Source organism: Trachypithecus francoisi, unplaced genomic scaffold, assembly GCF_009764315.1.
Source record: "Trachypithecus francoisi isolate TF-2019V2 unplaced genomic scaffold, Tfra_2.0 Lachesis_group4, whole genome shotgun sequence".
Taxonomy (NCBI): Eukaryota; Metazoa; Chordata; class Mammalia; order Primates; family Cercopithecidae; genus Trachypithecus; species Trachypithecus francoisi.
In genome coordinates, this window is record NW_022681469.1 from 34,187,894 (window position 1) to 34,204,853 (window position 16,960).

Genomic DNA, 16,960 nt, shown 5'->3' on the forward strand with positions numbered 1-16,960 from the left:
TTGTAAGTTGTATTCCTAGGTATTTTATTCTCTTTGAAGCAATTGTGAATGGGAGTTCACTCATGATTTGGCTCTCTGTTTGTCTATTATTGGTATATAGGAATGCTTGTGATTTTTGCACATTGATATTGTATCCTGAGACTTTGCTGAAGTTGCTTATCAGCTTAAGGAGATTTGGGGCTGAGACAATGGAGTTTTCTTTTTTTTTTTTTTTTTTTTTTTTGAGACGGAGTCTCTCTGTGTTGCCCAGGCTGGAGTGCAGTGGCGCGATCTCGGCTCACTGCAAGCTCCACCTCCCAGGTTTACGCCATTCTCCCGCCTCAGCCTCCCAGTAGCTGGGACTACAGGCGCCGCCACCACACCCGGCTAATTTTTTGTATTTTTAGTAGAGACGGGGTTTCACCGTGTTAGCCAGAATAGTCTCGATCTCCTGACCTCGTGATCCGCCCGCCTCGGCCTCCCAAAGTGCTGGGATTACAGGCTTGAGCCACCACGCCCGGCTGAGACAATGGAGTTTTCTAAACATACAATCACGTCATCTGCAAACAGGGACAATTTGACTTCTTCTTTTCCTAATTTAATACCCTTTATTTCTTTCTCTTGTCTGATTGCCCTGGCCAGAACTTCCAGTTATTGAATAGGAGTGGTGAGAGAGGGCATCCCGGTCTTGTGCCAGTTTTCAAAGGGAATGCTTCCAGTTTTTGCCCGTTCAGTATGATATTGCCGGTGGGTTTGTCATAAATAGCTCTTATTATTTTGAGACACAACCCATCAATACCTACCTAGTTTATCAAGAGTTTTTAGCTTGAAGGGGTGTTGAATTTTGTCGAAGGCCTTTTCTGCATTTATTGAGATACTCATGGGATTGTTGTCTTTGGTTCTGTTTATATGATGGATTACGTTTATTGATCTGTGTATGTTGAACCAGCCTTGCATCCCAGGGATGAAGCCAACTTGATTGTGTTGGATAAGCTTTTTGATGTGCTGCTGGGTTTGGTTTGCCAGTATTTTATTGAGGATTTTCGCCTTGATGTTCATCAGGGATATTGCATGTATATTCTGTTGACTTGGGTTGGAGAGTTCCGTAGATGTCTATTAAGTCCACTTGGTGCAGAGCTGAGTTCAAGTCCTGGATATCTTTGTTAACTTTCTGTCTCATTGAACTGTCTAATGTTGACAGTGGGGTGTTAAAGTCTCCCATTATTATTGTGTGGGAGTCTTAAGTCCCTTTGTAGGTCTCTAAGGATTTGCTTTATGAATCTGGGTGCTTCTGTATTGGGTGCGTATATATTTAGGACAGTTAGCTCTTCTTGTTGAATTGATCCCTTTACCATTATGTAATGACCTTCTTTGTCTCTCTTGACCTTTATTGGTTTAAAGCCTGTTTTGTCAGAGACTAGGATTGCAACCCCTGCTTTTTTTTTTTTTTTTTTCCTATTTGCTTGGTAGATCTTCCTCAATCCCTTTATTTTGAGCCTGTGTGTGTCTCTGCACATGAGATGGGTCTCCTGAACACAGCACACTGAGGGGTCTTGACTGTTTATCCAATTTGCCAGTCTGTGTCTTTTAATTGAGGCATTTATCCTATTTACATTTAAGGTTAATATTGTTATGTGTGAATTTGATCCTGCCATTGTGATGTTAGCTGGTTATTTTGCTCATTAATTGATGCATTTCTTCCTAGCATCAATGGACTTTACAATTTGACATGTTTTTGCTGTGGCTGCTACCGATTGTTCCTTTCCATGTTTAGTGTTTCCTTCAGGACCTCTTGTAAGGCAGGCCTGTTGGTATCGAAATCTCTCAGCATTTGCTTGTCTGTAAACGTTTTTATTTCTCCTTCACTTAAGAAGCTTAGTTTGGCTGGATATGAAATTCTGGGTTGAAAATGCTTTTCTTTAAGAATGTTGAATATTGAACCCCACTCTCTTCTGGCTTGTAGAGTTTCTGCGGAGAAATCCGCTATTAGTCTGATTGGATTCCCTTTGTGGGCAACCCGACCCTTTTTTCTGACTGCCGTTAACATTTTTTCCTCATTTCAACATTGGTGAATCTGACAATTATGTGTCTTGAGGTTGCTCTTCTTAAAGAGTATCTTTGTGGCATTCTTTGTATTTCCTGAATTTGAATGTTGGCCTGCCTTGCTACATTGGGGAAGTTCTCCTGGATAATATCCTGGAGAGTGTTTTCCAGTTTGGTTCTATTCTCCCCATCACTTTTAGGTACACCAATCAAATGCAGATTTGGTCTTTTCACATAGTCCACAGTCCCATATTTCTTGGAGGCTTTGTTCATTTTTTTTTTTTTTTTTACTCTTTTTTCTCTAAACTTCTCTTCTCACTTCATTTCATTCCTTTGATCTTCAGTCACTGATACCCTTTTTTCCACTTGATCCAATCGACTAGTGAAGCTTGTGCATGCATCACGTAGTTCTTGTGCCATTGTTTTCAACTCCATCAGGTCATTTAAGTTCTTCTCTACACTGTTTGTTCTAGTTAGCCATTTGTCTAATCTTTTTTCAAGGTTTTTAGCTTATTTGCGATGGGTTCAAACATCTGCCTTTAACTTGGAGAAGTTTTTTATTACTGATCTTCTGAAGCCTACTTCTGCCAGCTTGTCAAAGTCATTCTCTATTCCAACTTTGTTCCATCACTGACGAGAAGCTGTGATCCTTTGGAGGAGAAGAGATGCTCTGATTTTTAGAATTTTCAGCTTTTTTGCTCTGGTTTCTCCCCATTTTTGAGGTTTTATCTACCTTTGGTCTTTGATAATGGCGACCTACTGATGGGGTTTTGGTGTGAAGGTCCTTTTTGTTGATGTTGATGCTATTCCTTTCCGTTTGTTAGTTTTCCTTCTTACAGTCAGGACCTTCAGCTGCAGGTCTGTTGGAGTTTGCTGGAGATCCACTCCAGACTCTGTTTGCCTGGGTATCACCAGCAGAGGCAGGAAAACAGCAAATATTGCAGAAGAGCAAATGTTGCCGCCTGAGCCTTCCTCTGGAAGCTTCATCTCAGAGGGGCACCCGGCTGTATAAGGTGTCAGTCAGCCCCTACTGCGAGGTGTCTCCCAGTTAGGCTACTCGGGAGTCAGGGACCCATCTGAGGAGGCAGTCTGTCCATTCTCAGATCTCAAACTCTATACTGGGAGAACCACTGCTCTCTCTTCAAAGCTGTCAGACAAGGACGTTTAAGCCTGCAGAAGTTCCTGCTGCCTTTTATTCAGCTATGCCCTGCCACCAGAGGTGGAATCTACAGAAGCAGGCAGGCCTGATTGAACTGCAGTGGGCTCCACCCAGTTCGACCTTCCCAGCCGCTTTGTTTACTTAGTCAAGCCTCAGCAATGGTGGACGCCCCTCTCGGAGCCTCACTGCAGCCTCGCAGTTCGATCTGCTGTGCTAGCAGTGAGCAAGACTATGTGGGCGTGGGACCTGATGAGCCAGGCATGGGATATAATCCCCTGGTGTACCGTTTGCTTAGACCGTTGGAGAAGCACAGTATTATGGCAGGAGTGTCCCGATTTTCCAGGTACCAAGTGTCAAGGCTTCCCTTGGCCAGGAAAGGGAATTCCCCCACCCCTGTGCTTCCCCAGTGAGGCGATGCCTGCCTCGCCTCACACTCTGTGGGCCGCAACCACTGTCCAACAAGTCTTAGTGAGATGAACCCAGTACCTCAGTTAAAAATGCGGAAATCACCTGTCTTCTGCATGACTCACGCTGGGAGCTGTAGACTAGAGCTGTTCCTATTCGATCATCTTGGAATGATCTCCATTATTTTTAGTCCAAGGAACTTACAGGACTTTACGGGCTTTAAAGGTATTAAGAAACGTTTGTAAATAACACACAAAGAGAAAAATGCTAAAATGCTATGTAGGAGAGTTTAGAGGAAGGTAGAATTACTTGTTTTTGAGAGAGAATCAGTCATAGATTCTACCAGGAAGAAGGCTAAACTTTGAAATATGGATAAGGTTAGATATGTACAAATAGGAAACATGTTTTTTATTTGTAGCAGTGGCTCAAAGTAAATGAAGAATATATGTGGAAAAGCACTATACTTTTAAGAAGATCCAATTTGTCTAATATTGAATGGGAAGTGTGTAGAAATAAAACAGGCAGAGTTGGTTGGAATGAGATCACTGAGGGCCTTCAGTACAGTTTTTATATGTATATTCAAATATAAATCCACATTTACGAATATAATAAACACATTTTAATTTTTTTAAAAAGCTGTGATTGTTATTTCTATGTTGTTGAATATATGCCAGAGGAAGGGTTGTAACCTTTTACTGAATTGTGTGTAGCTACTGTTAACTTCAGAAACATTTTTCTTACGAATGCTGATGTCCAGCTTTTAGTCATTTATTCTTTTCAAAATTTTTCTTCATGATAAAGGAAATACATACTCAGTCTTTTTAAAAAGTTTAGATTCTGCAGGAAAATAGAAAGAAAATGGTCATCTGTACTCCAACATTTGCATTTGGTGTATAATATTTACTTTTGAAAACATTTTTAAGTGGAACACAGGATAAAAAGTGGTAGGTTTTTTTCCTGCTTGGATAATTTAGAACTGATAAACTGTTGGCTTCCCTACTTCTATTTATCTTCTGTTAGTTTGATAAACAACTTTAAATCTTTGACTAAAATCTTAAGTTTTCATTTAATCAGAATGTATTGGTTTGAGGTCACTTGAAAGTAGAGTGTATTTTTCAGTTTGTAAAACTGAAAAAAAGTAACTCATTTGTTATTTTTATTCCAGAAATGTGTTCATTTTATTTTTTAAACTGCATAAAACATTTTAGAGAGATGTAAAATCTTCAGTAAGAAGAAAAATTTTCTCCCATTTAACTATGAAGAGTTGTGGTAATTTGGCATTATCAGCATCCACACAGTTATGTTTGCAATCTCATGTGAAGAAAAAAAGGCAGGAGTTTGCAGAGCTACAATACCTGGTGAGGGCAAGAGATTTTTAGAAAAGGCAACATAAGGTCTTTCCTTTGGTTCATAGATAGTTTGTTTTGCGAGGGCCTGCTTTGTGCCAAGTCCTGTAAATACAGAGCAGAATTAGAAATGACTGCTATCTTCAATATGCTCTCAGTCCAATTATTAAATCTGAATAGAGAATTGTGGGAATTGACACTAAGCCCTTGTATGTGCAAAGCGAACTGTGGTAATGCAGAAGACTTCCACTTGATAGAGTTTAAAATTACTGAAGGACGATGACCAAAAACCCAGGCATTTTGGTGTATCTTAAGGTATTGGTGTTAAAATTAAGGGAATAAGACAATAAAAAATATATATTCAGCAAGGCAAAACTCTTTGAGTATTTCTGTTTTAGTATTTGGAAAATAAGAAAAGGAAATTTGAAGAATGAGAGAGGAAGGGATAAATGGAGAATGGCTTCTTACTGCTGTTACAAACCTAAGTAGTAAGAAGCTATCTTTGTTCTTATTGGTATATAAATGGAAGTTTCTAATTATATCTATGCCCTGTATTTGTATGCACATGTATTAGTTTTGTAATATGTGGAGTTTTTGCACTGTTATGCCTTTCTCAACTTTGAGATTTAGTTTCATTTAAATTCCATCCTTAATACTATTAGAACATCTAAGTTTCACTACATAAAACTTTCTTAGTAATTTAGCATTTTCCTGGTCCATGAAGTGGGACATTGTAGTCATCTGTGGCTATCTTGTAGTTGTAGATGTTGAAGATGTTTTAGAGGAAGTGATAAATGATAAATCTTAAGTTTTCATTTAATCAGAATGTATTGGTTTGAGGTCACTTGAAAGTAGAGTGTATTTTTCAGTTTGTAAAACTGAAAAAAAGTAACTCATTTGTTATTTTTATTCCAGAAATGTGTTCATTTTATTTTTATTTTTATTTTTCAGTAAGTGTTACACAAGTTTGGGTTAACCAGTTTTCTGCTTTATAGAAGTAATTTGTATTCTAAAGATAATAATATAAGTAAGGATTTATATGACATTCCAAATTATAGATATTTTGGTGATTGATTCAAAAACTTTTCTTTTCCCTGTGTAGGACACCATTGCAGTGGCTAGATTTATTGTTTTTTTAGCTTCTTCATCTATAGGCAGAGATGGTAAATCTTGCATATTTTTGAAAGCATTTGAAGACCTCAAAGCAACTGTTTATGTAAGTATGTAGTTTTTATTCTCTCATTATATTGCAGATTTAATGAGCTACAGTGATGGGATTGAAAGTATTTCTGTTAATCTGCAGATAAACTACTTGGTCTGACTAAATTATTTTAATTGAATATTTTAAGCTTAAAAAATAGAATTTTTTTCTTGGTTTTATGTTTAGAATGACTAGATAGAAAAGGGAATTCCTTTATAATACTTCCATAATTACTTATTAATACTTATTAATTAATAAGTGAAATAATAAATACTTAATAATGAAACTTACAAAACTGCACAGACATTCTAGACTGGATATTATTCTTTGTAATTATACTGTCAGGCACTTTGCTCTACCTGATTTCCCTTTAAATTAATCACCTACCCCTCTTTAGGTAAAACTGATTTTTTCCTTCTATTTTATTCATTGTGAAGATGGCCTTCCTCTCCTTTCCTCTTTTAACACTCTACTTTACACACACACACTTGAAAACTGCCTTTTTAGTCAAGGCTACTAGGTAGAATTGGGCTAAGCCAAGTGCCTGCAGGCCAACATCTGCCTCTTTTTTTCTAGTATGCACAAAGGTACTATAAGTGCTGGCGGTGGCTCTGCTTGATATTATAATTAATAAATTAGGCTGGAGATGGGTAAAATTTGCAGTTAGAGTGATCACTGAAGCACTTCCTTATTTTTTTTGTTTTCTTTCTGAAAACGTCTAGGGTTCTATGTAGGAAAAATTTTGAATATCAGCTCTGATTTTCCACTTCTATTGGACTGATAGAAGTTTGCATTATTTTATTCTATCCTGAGAACTGAATATTGCTATGCTTCAAATTTAATCTGTAAGAACACTAATATTTTAATAAAGTACATTTTCATTTGACCTTACATCTTTGCCTTTTTTTTAAGTTTCTGTAGCTTAGACAACTTTGCATATTTCACTCTTAATTTGTAAGCCATAACTTTATGTCATCCTAGTGAATTCAAATATTTTACAAGTATGTACTTTTACTACAGCTAAAAGCCTGTAATCACATTGGAGGTTATCTGTATACAAATAAGTTCTTTCTTTTTTTCCTTCAGGTTTATGTCAAATCTGTAAGAGCTTTTTCTACAGAATCAATGTCTTTGGTAAGATGATATTCAGTTTTAATTTAGAATATTACACCTATACCCGTATATACCACACATACATAGATACATGTATATGTATATTCAGTCCACTTTGTAGTCTGATTTTGATATAGTATCAGTACACTGGAAAAACATCATCTTTACTTTTTTTATAGCTGATAATGTTTTATCGGAGTGATATATTTTACCTAGTAATCAATATCTGAATATTCTGTTGTCTGGAATAATATCTGCTGATATTTTGTTTAAGCTATACATACACAAGAAAAATAAAGTAAGTTTTTACCATATGAAGATCCTTAAAGTTTTGTTTTAAACCATAGGCAAATTCATTTCTTTTTACATTAGCTTGTATTTAACCAGACAATTTTGTGCTGAATTATCTAATTGAACAAATTATATAATTTTAAGTAATTTTCTTATGATACATTTCTCTTTTTTTTTTTAACCATTTTTCCCATTATTTTAAAGCGTAGGTATAGCTAGAACTTCCTCATAGCAATAGGAAAATTCTCATTCCCATTTTTATAGGTAGTCTACTTGTAAGCTGAGTGAAACTGGAAAGAAGATATTAATAATTTATTGGTATAGTTTAATATAATGCTTATGTTCTACTTATGTTTTTGAACCTTTAGTTTCAAATGGACAGAATTCAGGAACTGTTTCTAGTTGACAATGACTATAGGATACAGATACTAAATTCTAAGTATTAGTATAATTAATATTTTTGCGGGGGGACTGTTACCAGTAAAAGAACTGATGTACTTTTTAAAAAATGTTAATTAGCTCTGGTATAGTTCCCAAAATTGTTATAGATTGTTTAATTTAAAATATTTGATATATTTGTGAACCTGTAAATAAGGCAGGAATAGTAAAAGCCTCTGAACAATAAGTTAAATCAGGCATAGCTCTATTTGACTTTATTTTCCTGACTCATCAAAAGATGCTCATTTGGCACATTTCCACATTTTTCAACTGAGCATGAATCTTGCAGTTGATATCAAGAAAACTGACAGTTACTGTTTTTGAGTTTCTTGTTTTCCTGAAAAAGTATATTTTTTCGAGGATATAGTACTAAATGTGTAGTCTATGAGGGCCAGGGTGTTTTTAGAATTTAGAAAATAGAGTATTTTATTTTTCAGTGGTAGAAAGTTTGCTTTTCAAGTGACTCAGGGTGATCATTTGATCTTGTACTGTCTTCAGGATTTAAAAGCTTTACTAGCCCACTTATGTGGAATCTGGAGGCCCAACATAAACTATCCCCTATATTTTTATTCAACCTAGTCTTGTCATTACCTTTGACCAGTACACTCCAGCCATCCAGACCTCCTGGATTTTCAAACATACTGAATGTGTTTTCTCTGCTTGGAACACTGTTGCTTATCTCATTCCCCACTTCTGTACTTCATTTAATTAGTTCTTTCTTTAAATATCTTTTCAAAGAGACCTTCTAAGACAACTCTAAGACATCTCTCCGCTTTTATGGTTTGTTCTTCCACTGGTGCAGGGGCTATTTGTGTTTCGTTCACACTTATTTTTATCACCCTGTATAATACATGGCCCATCAATGAATGAATGAAGGAAGGACAGAATATAAAGGAATGAATGAGTTGAATTACGCTGCTAGGTGTCTTTCTCTCTGTAGGCTTTTATTGTCTGCTGTGCTTGATTTTTGTCAACTAGTTAACTTTCTGCCTATGCTGTGAATTGCATCTCATTTAACCCAGTGCTCACATTTTCTTGACTGATTGATTCTATAATGGGCTGCCACTTAAGCTATCAAAAAAAAAAAAAATTGTTCATGTCTATGTGAAATGTGGATCAAGTGATGTACTTAATGATAATGCCATCAAGTTATCTTTAGTATATCATGAGCCGATGGTTTTCTCATGGACATGTGCCTGTGCTGTGCAATACTGAGCAACTAGCTGTGTGTGGCTATTAAAAATTCAGTTCATGATTTGCACTAGTCATTTAAATTCCTGAATAGCCACAATATTGATGTAGACTATTTTCATTATCACAGAAGATTCTCTTGGATAGTGCTGTTCTAGATTATGTAGTGAGCAATAAAAAACCTCAACAAGTATTTTTGTAAGTACTAAATAGTTTTATTAACCTAGGAGTTGTTAGGATGCCATAAATATTATATGCCTGTTGCTTTAGATATTAGCCCTGTGCCTTTTGCACCAGCAGTGTGAAACTATTTTCAGACCCCTGATTACATGATGCTAGTATGTGCTATCACTTCTCCTTGTTACTTGTCCTTCAAAATTTAGATTTTGTTGCCACCTTCAGAAAGCCTTTGCTTACCATTCTCCTAAGCTAACTCCACTATTTCTCTAGCTAACACATTTGTTCAAACTGATTTGGATGTCCGTCTACAGTCCCTTTTTTATGGAATACAATAATTTATTGTGTCAGCAAGGGAGACCAATTCACTACTAAGATAGGGCTTTTTGGGAATCATTTAAATTTAATTACCTTGTTCATGTGTGAGCTTACTCAAGGGTACATTAACCAAACTTGTAAGAATATTAACCTAACTCATTAGAGAATGATTAAGAAGCAAAAATATCAATTTATGAATTTATAATGAGGGTTATATCTTAGCTGTTGTACACATAAATACTTGCTGATTTACATGGAAAGCCAAACAAGAAGTTGTTTATTGGTAATGAATTAACAAATGCCAGTTACTTGGTTGATTATAATGGTTAGTGTCATTGAGTTTTGCTGGCCTTTCCCATTCATCTCTCCATGAGATGTTAAGATAGAGTATTGAGTGTACACTAAGCACACGTTTTCTCCCTACTGTTCAGTATGCTTCTCTTCCATTATTTCTCTTTCCATTCCATTATTCTGTCATTCTTTTTTTAATCATTGATGAGCTAGCTAGCTTTTATATTGAAGTTTGATTAGATTAGCAAATTCTACTCTTTTGTTTAAACTGAGAAGCCTCCTTGGAAAAACTAATTAATTTGAGTTTAAAAATTTTAACTCTCAGAGTGATAGGTGTCCTTTTTTCCATTTGATGTTGGGGCCACCTATCTAAAGCCCTTTAAGGCTTTTTTTAGTATCACTGTTAATATGCAAACATATCCTTGTAAACCACTTTCCCTTTTCTTTCCCAGCTTATTCACAGTTACTTCAAAAAATAATCTTTTGCTCTCTTATTATTATAGAGCAAAAGGAGCTCGCTACCTGATGTGCTATAAGCCAATACTGTGAAATTGAATTTTTAAGAAAAGAAAAGCTGAAAGTCAGTCAGCACCTAAGGAGACATGAGCTGAGCTCAAATATGTCTCCCTGTGCTGTCTTTAAGTCAGTAATTTTATTAGAAGAGTTTTAGAGAGTAGATACTCGGATTAGTAAGTCATTAGTAGGACGAAAGGGGAGGTTTGGAAAGTCCTTGGGCTTGCACAGTTATTTCTTCACATTAACGCATGGGTTGCACGCGCAAATTCCGGTGGAGTTAGTATGATGAATGTGATGGAAATTCATACTGTGATGTCAGCAAGCTCGTTCTCAAATTCCAGTCAGCCATCTTGGTTTCAACTGATTTCAGGTAGTTTGTTCTTGCTCTCAACAATCAGTAGGAGTTTCAGTAGTGTCTCAGCGAGTTGTTTCTTTCCTTATCTGATACTCTGCAAACTCAAGAATTTTTGTTAGTTGCTGATTTCAACTTTTCAGTAAGTTTTCATTTCTTATCTACTATTCTGTAAGCCCAAGAATTTAGGCATTATTAGTTTTAATTCTTTGGGGTACAGTTTCATTATTAGCATTTTAAATCTTTTTATACCATTTATGACTCAAAACCTGGCTTGAATTATGAGTCAAAATCTAGGCCTGCGGAAAATCTCTATAATAGCATGGGGGTAAAGGGAAGAGAGAAATTGTACCACAAGTTTTGAAGTGACATTAGTTAAAAAATAGAACCAAAATCTCTTAAGTTGCATTTTTTAGAATTTGCTCTCTGTTAACAATTTGATTTCTTGTCCCCCAGCTACAATTTCTTGACCAAATAAGCTGGGGACATACTAACTTAAAGATAGCTAGGATGATTTAATTACTTAAAGATTCCTTGAGAGTGTCCTTAAAAAAGAAGTTTTCTAAACTTACAAGAGATGTAACTTGTATTGTTAAGACTAGTATTCTAGTTACCTTTTCAGGGCTTCTAAAAATAACTCATCATGCCTAGTCATTTACCTTTAATAAAACTCTCTTTTCTTAGACCTTTTACATTGAAGATGTACATATTTTTAAAAAGTATTTCTTGTTTTCTGTTATTGCTTCAGTTTTGACATGTATTGCTGGTATTTCACTACAGATGCTCCTTGATTTACAGTGAGGTTACATCCAGTAAACCCATCATAAGTCATAAATGTTATAAATACAAAATGCATTAAATAGCCTACTAGACCCATTCTAAAGTCAGAAGATTATAAGTTGAACCATCATAAGTCAGGGATTGTATGTATATACTGTTTGCTCCTTTTGTATTGGAGAATTATAATGTTTTAATTAGATTATAGGTTATGCCTTTATGAGCTAGTGTGCAAATTGTACCATTTATAAACAAAGTTCTAAGGGAAACTAGTTGGATAAGCTAAGCTGTGTTCATTGCCTTTTTTTCAGGTTATAGCTTCTTTTAGACACTTAAAAGGATAAAATACAGTTATATGGATTTGCTGCTAATATTATTATAACATGATTCTACAATGTAAATACTTACTATAAATGTATTCACTGTCTTCTCCTTTAGGTTCCAGCAACAAATTATATATATACACCCCTGAATCAACTTAAGGGTGGTACAATTGTCAATGTCTACGGTGTTGTGAAGTTCTTTAAGCCCCCATATCTAAGCAAAGGAACTGGTAGGTATTAAAACTGGTGGAATTTTTATGGAGTAGAAATGCATTATTGATTTAGGAATACAGTTCCATCAGTACCCTAAGTCCTAGAATAGAAGCTCAGTTCTGACCTATAATTGCCAAACAACACTGATGCAAATTTTTTGGCTAGTTTAATTTGTAAAATAAACATGATCTTTAGATTCTAGAGTCTAGTTAAAGACAGTAAGGAAAGTGAATGAAGCAAAGGATGCCAAACAGCAACGTGAAACCATATGAACGTATAAAATTCACTGGTAAAGGTAAATATATAAACAAATGCAGAATACTGCAATTCTGTAACATTGATGGATAAATCACTTTTAATTCTGGTATAGAAGTTGAAAGGCAAATATATAAAAGGAGCTATAACTCTAGAAGTATGTTAATGGATACATAGTATAAACAGATGAAAAGTATGACATCAGTAACATAAAGTGTGTGGGGAGTAGAAGTAAAAGTGTAGAGTTTTTGTATGCAATTAAAATTAAATTGTCAGGTTAAAATAGATTGCTATAAATATAAGGTATTTTATGTAAACCCCATGGTAACCACAAAGAAAATACCTATAAAAGATACACAAAAGAAAAAGAGAAGGGAATCAAAGCAGGTCATTACAAAAAAATGAAACACAAAGGAAGATAGCAAGAGAAGAAAATAGGGAATTAAGTGTCACAAGACATATAGAAAACAATGAATTAAATGGCAATCGTAAGACCTTTCTAATCAATAACTAGTATTATTATAAATGAACTAAACTCCCTACTAAAAAAACGTAGAGTAATTGAGTGCATTAAAAAAAGCAAGATACAACTATATGCTTTCTACAAAAACTCACTTTAGATTTAAGGACACACATAGGCTAAGTCAAAGTGAAGGAATGAAGGAAGATATTTCTTGCAAATGGTAACCGAAAGTAGAGAAGTGGCCATACTTACATCAGACAAAAGAGACTTTAAGTCAAAAACTGTCACAACAGGCAGTTTTGGGATATCATATAATGACGAAAGGGTTAATTCACCAAGAAAATATAACAATTATGTATGCTGCTAACATCAGAGCGCTTAATCCATGAAGCAGACATTTCAGAAGTGAAGGGAGAAATAGCAACACAGTTATAGTAGGAGGTTTCATTTCACCACATCCGGTAATGGGGGAGACGGTCCAGACAGAGATCAGTAAGGAAACGGAAAACTTGCACAACACTGTAGACCAAATGAACCTAACAGCATATTCTACCTAGCTAGAGCAGAGTATACATTTTTCTCAAGTGCACATGGAACATTCTCCAGCATAGATAACTTGTTAGGTCACAGAACAAGTGAATAAATTTAAGATAGCAATTATCTTTTCTGACTTCAGTAAAATCAAACTAGAAATCAATAGCAGGAGGAAAATTGTAAAATACTGAAATGTGTGGATATTAAACAGTACAATCTTGAACAATCAGTGAGCCAAAGAGGAAGTCAAAAAGGAAATTAGAAAATATCTTGAGACGGAAGTGAAAATACAGCGTACCAAACATATGTGGTGTGGCAAAAGCAGTTTTAACAGGGAGATTTATAGCAAAAACTATATACATTTAAGAAGCAGAAAGATCCCAAACAAGTTTACACCTCAAGGAACTGGAAAAAGAAGAACAAACTGAACCCAAAATGAGAAGTACAGTGAAAATAATAACGATCAAAACAGAGGTAAATGGAATAGAGAATAGTAACAATAGGGGAAATAATCAGTGAAACTCAGTTAATTTTTTTTGAAAAGATACATAGAACTGGCAGACTTTTACTTAGACTAAGAAAAAAATGAGAAGACTTAAATCAGAAATGAGAGTACTTTATAGCTGATGCCACAGAAATACAAATCATAAGAGACTACTATGAAAATTTATATGCCAACAAATTGGATAACCCAGAAGAAATGGATGATTTCCTAGAAACATAAAATCTGCCAAAGTTGAGTCATGAAAAAATAAAAAAAAAAAATGAACAGACCTGTACTTAGTAATGAGATTAAATCAGTAATCCAAACACCTCCCAAAATAGAGAAAAGTTGAGGACCAGATAGCTTTACTAAGGAATCCTACCAAACATTTAAAGAAGAATTAATGCCAATCCTTTTAAAACTCTTCCAGAAAAATTGAAGAGGGCGAAATACTTCCAAACCCATTTTATAAGACTGACTTTACCATAATAAAAAAACCAAAGACTACAAAAATAGATGCAGAAATCCTCAGTAATATACTAGGTAACCACATTTAACAGCACATTAAAAGGATCATACACCATGACCAAGTTAAATATATCAACTGTGTTGCAAGGATATTTCAACATAGAAAGCCAGTCAATGTGATACTTTAAGAAATGCAGGATAAAAATCACATGATTAGACAAGATGGCCAATTAGAGGTAGCTAGGAAGTTGTCTTCCTGCCGACGGAAACCAAAATATTCAGTAAACCAGATCTTTGAAGAGAAAGCAAGAGTTTCTCTTATTGCATAGAGAGGCAATGCAGACACCAAGACTGAAGAGGAAGGAAGCTGGGAATTCTGTGCGTGGTTACCATGTGCCAGGGCTAGTTTCCGGCTTTGAACAGCTCTTAGAAAAGGGGAGAGTGAAGGGATGGCAGGATAGCTCACTCTTGCCATTGACCTCTGGAATCCTAGCTACAAGAAATCTCACCATCCCCATGGACATTTGAACTCAGAGGGCAGGGGAATCTACCCAGAAAGTAGGCAGAGTTAGAGCTACAGCCTGTGTATAGGTAGCTCAGGAACTTTTGCATATAGGACAGCTACAGTAGAATGTCACCATTGGTGTCCATGCCCAAAGGCTCTTCATCTTTTTCCAAGTAGCTCTAACACAAGCTGACTGCTGGGCCAAGAGAGAGCAGGGTTGACCTTCCCATGGGATGGGAGCATGTCTGTTCTTTAGGTCTGCCAGCCCTTCCCAAAGTCCCTGCCTGGCTGCTCCTGCAGGATCGTGTATGCAGCACAGCCCCCATTACACAGCCTGGATGATTTGCTGGTGACCCAGCCTGAATACTTTACTGGTGGTCTGGGAGCACTTTGGATCCCCCAGCACAGATGGTACCTGATCCTGAAGGGCCAGAGGATGGAGCTGCAGGCTAGTCCCAATGCCCCAGGGCTGCAGCGTGCAGCTTGGCAGTGCCAACCTGATATCTGTAGCTGGTATGTGAGTGAGGGAGGAGCCCTCACTCTGAAAACACCGAGAAAGGTAATGAGTTCATGGGGCCAGTGCAGAAGTGGAGGATGCAGAAGTGGAGGATCCCTTCCAACACAGGTGGTCTGGGAAGGGACTGGCCTGTCTCCCAGCTGTGCCCTATGCCCAAGGAAGAAAGACCCATGACCCAGAATACCTAACAAAGGAGACATGGGCACAGTGCTAGTGATTGGTGGGGGCTCTCTTCAGGCCCAGGACTGGTGGGGGCTCCCCTCAGGCCCAAGAGCAGACTTGGTGAAGGGGTCATCCCTCTTCCTTTCCAACATAGACCAGTGCTGTGAACTCACTGAAATACAAAGGCAGCATAGCTGAATAAGAGGCTCTATGCCATTACTTTTAAGCACCATATATTGGGTTCCATCCCAAATTGCAAGACCAAAAATATTTTTCCAGCATATGTTGCCTATGAAATCCAGGACAAGAATCAAATAAAGATCCTATACAGAGTCTTGGTCCTCTAAAATAACCCAGAAACGAAGCCAGTTGGATATACTCAACTTAAGCGACAGTTGCAGAAACACAAGCTCTTTCAGTTAAGAACCAGTGCAAGAACTCTGACAATCAAAAAGCCAGAGTGTCTTCATACCTCCAGGGAGCCTACTAGCTCCCCAGCAATAGTTCGTAGCCAGATTGAAATGGCTAAAATGACAGGCATAAAATTCAAAATCTGGATGGCAAGGAAGCTCATCAAGACTCAAAGAAAGTTGAAACCCAACCCAAGAAATCTAAGGGATTCAGTATAATGATACAAGACCTGAAAGATGAAACAGTAATTTTAAGAAAGAACCAAACTGAACTTCCTGACATTGAAACATTTACAAGAATTTCGTGATATAGTCAGAAGCATTGACAGTATATTAGACCAAGATATGGAAAGAATCTCAGATCTCAAAGACCAGTTCTTCCAAACAACTCAGTCAGGCAAAAATAAATAAAACAGGATTTTTTTTTTTTTAAGTGAATAAAGCCTCTGTGAAATAGATGTGTATTTGAAGAGACCAAACCTACAACTTACTGGCATTCCTGAGAGAGAAGGAGAGACAGTAAACAACTTGGAAAACATATTTGAGGATATAGTCTGAAAATTTCCCAATCTCACTAAAGAGGCTGACAATGAAAATTCAAGAAATACAGAACAGAACAACCCTGTGTGATACTATGTAAGAGAACCATCCCCAAGGTCAATGTGAAAGAAAAAAATCTTACAGGCAGTTAGAAAGAAGGGTCAGGTCATGTACAAAGAGAATCCCATCAAGATGGGAGGAGAACTCTGAGCAGAAACCTTAGAGGCCGGAAGAGATTTGGGGTCTGTTTTCGGCATCCTTAAAAGAAATTTCAGTTAAGAATTTCGTATTCCACTAAATTAAGCTTCATAAGTGAAGGAGAAATGAAATTCCTCTATCAGACAAGCAAATGGGAATTTGTTACAGCCAGACCAGCCTTACCAGAGATCCTTAAGAGAGTGCTAAACATGGAAACAAACGTACACCTGCTATCATAAAAACACACTGAAGCACATAGCACAGAGACACTATAATACACACTCAAGTCTA

The 16,960-nt window shown here is 36.4% G+C and overlaps 1 protein-coding gene across 5 annotated transcripts in view; it reads left to right on the forward strand.

The window, feature by feature from the left end:
- POT1 (protection of telomeres 1) overlaps positions 1-16,960 on the forward strand; it is a 114,623-nt gene that overhangs the window by 26,097 nt on the left and 71,566 nt on the right. For all 5 annotated transcript variants that reach the window (XM_033192042.1, XM_033192038.1, XM_033192040.1 and 2 more), the window contains 3 exons: positions 6,035-6,148; positions 7,220-7,267; positions 12,036-12,150. In XM_033192042.1, coding sequence (XP_033047933.1) covers positions 7,259-7,267; positions 12,036-12,150 — 124 coding nt within the window. In that variant the 5' untranslated portion in view covers positions 6,035-6,148; positions 7,220-7,258. The remainder of the gene's footprint in view (positions 1-6,034; positions 6,149-7,219; positions 7,268-12,035; positions 12,151-16,960) is intronic.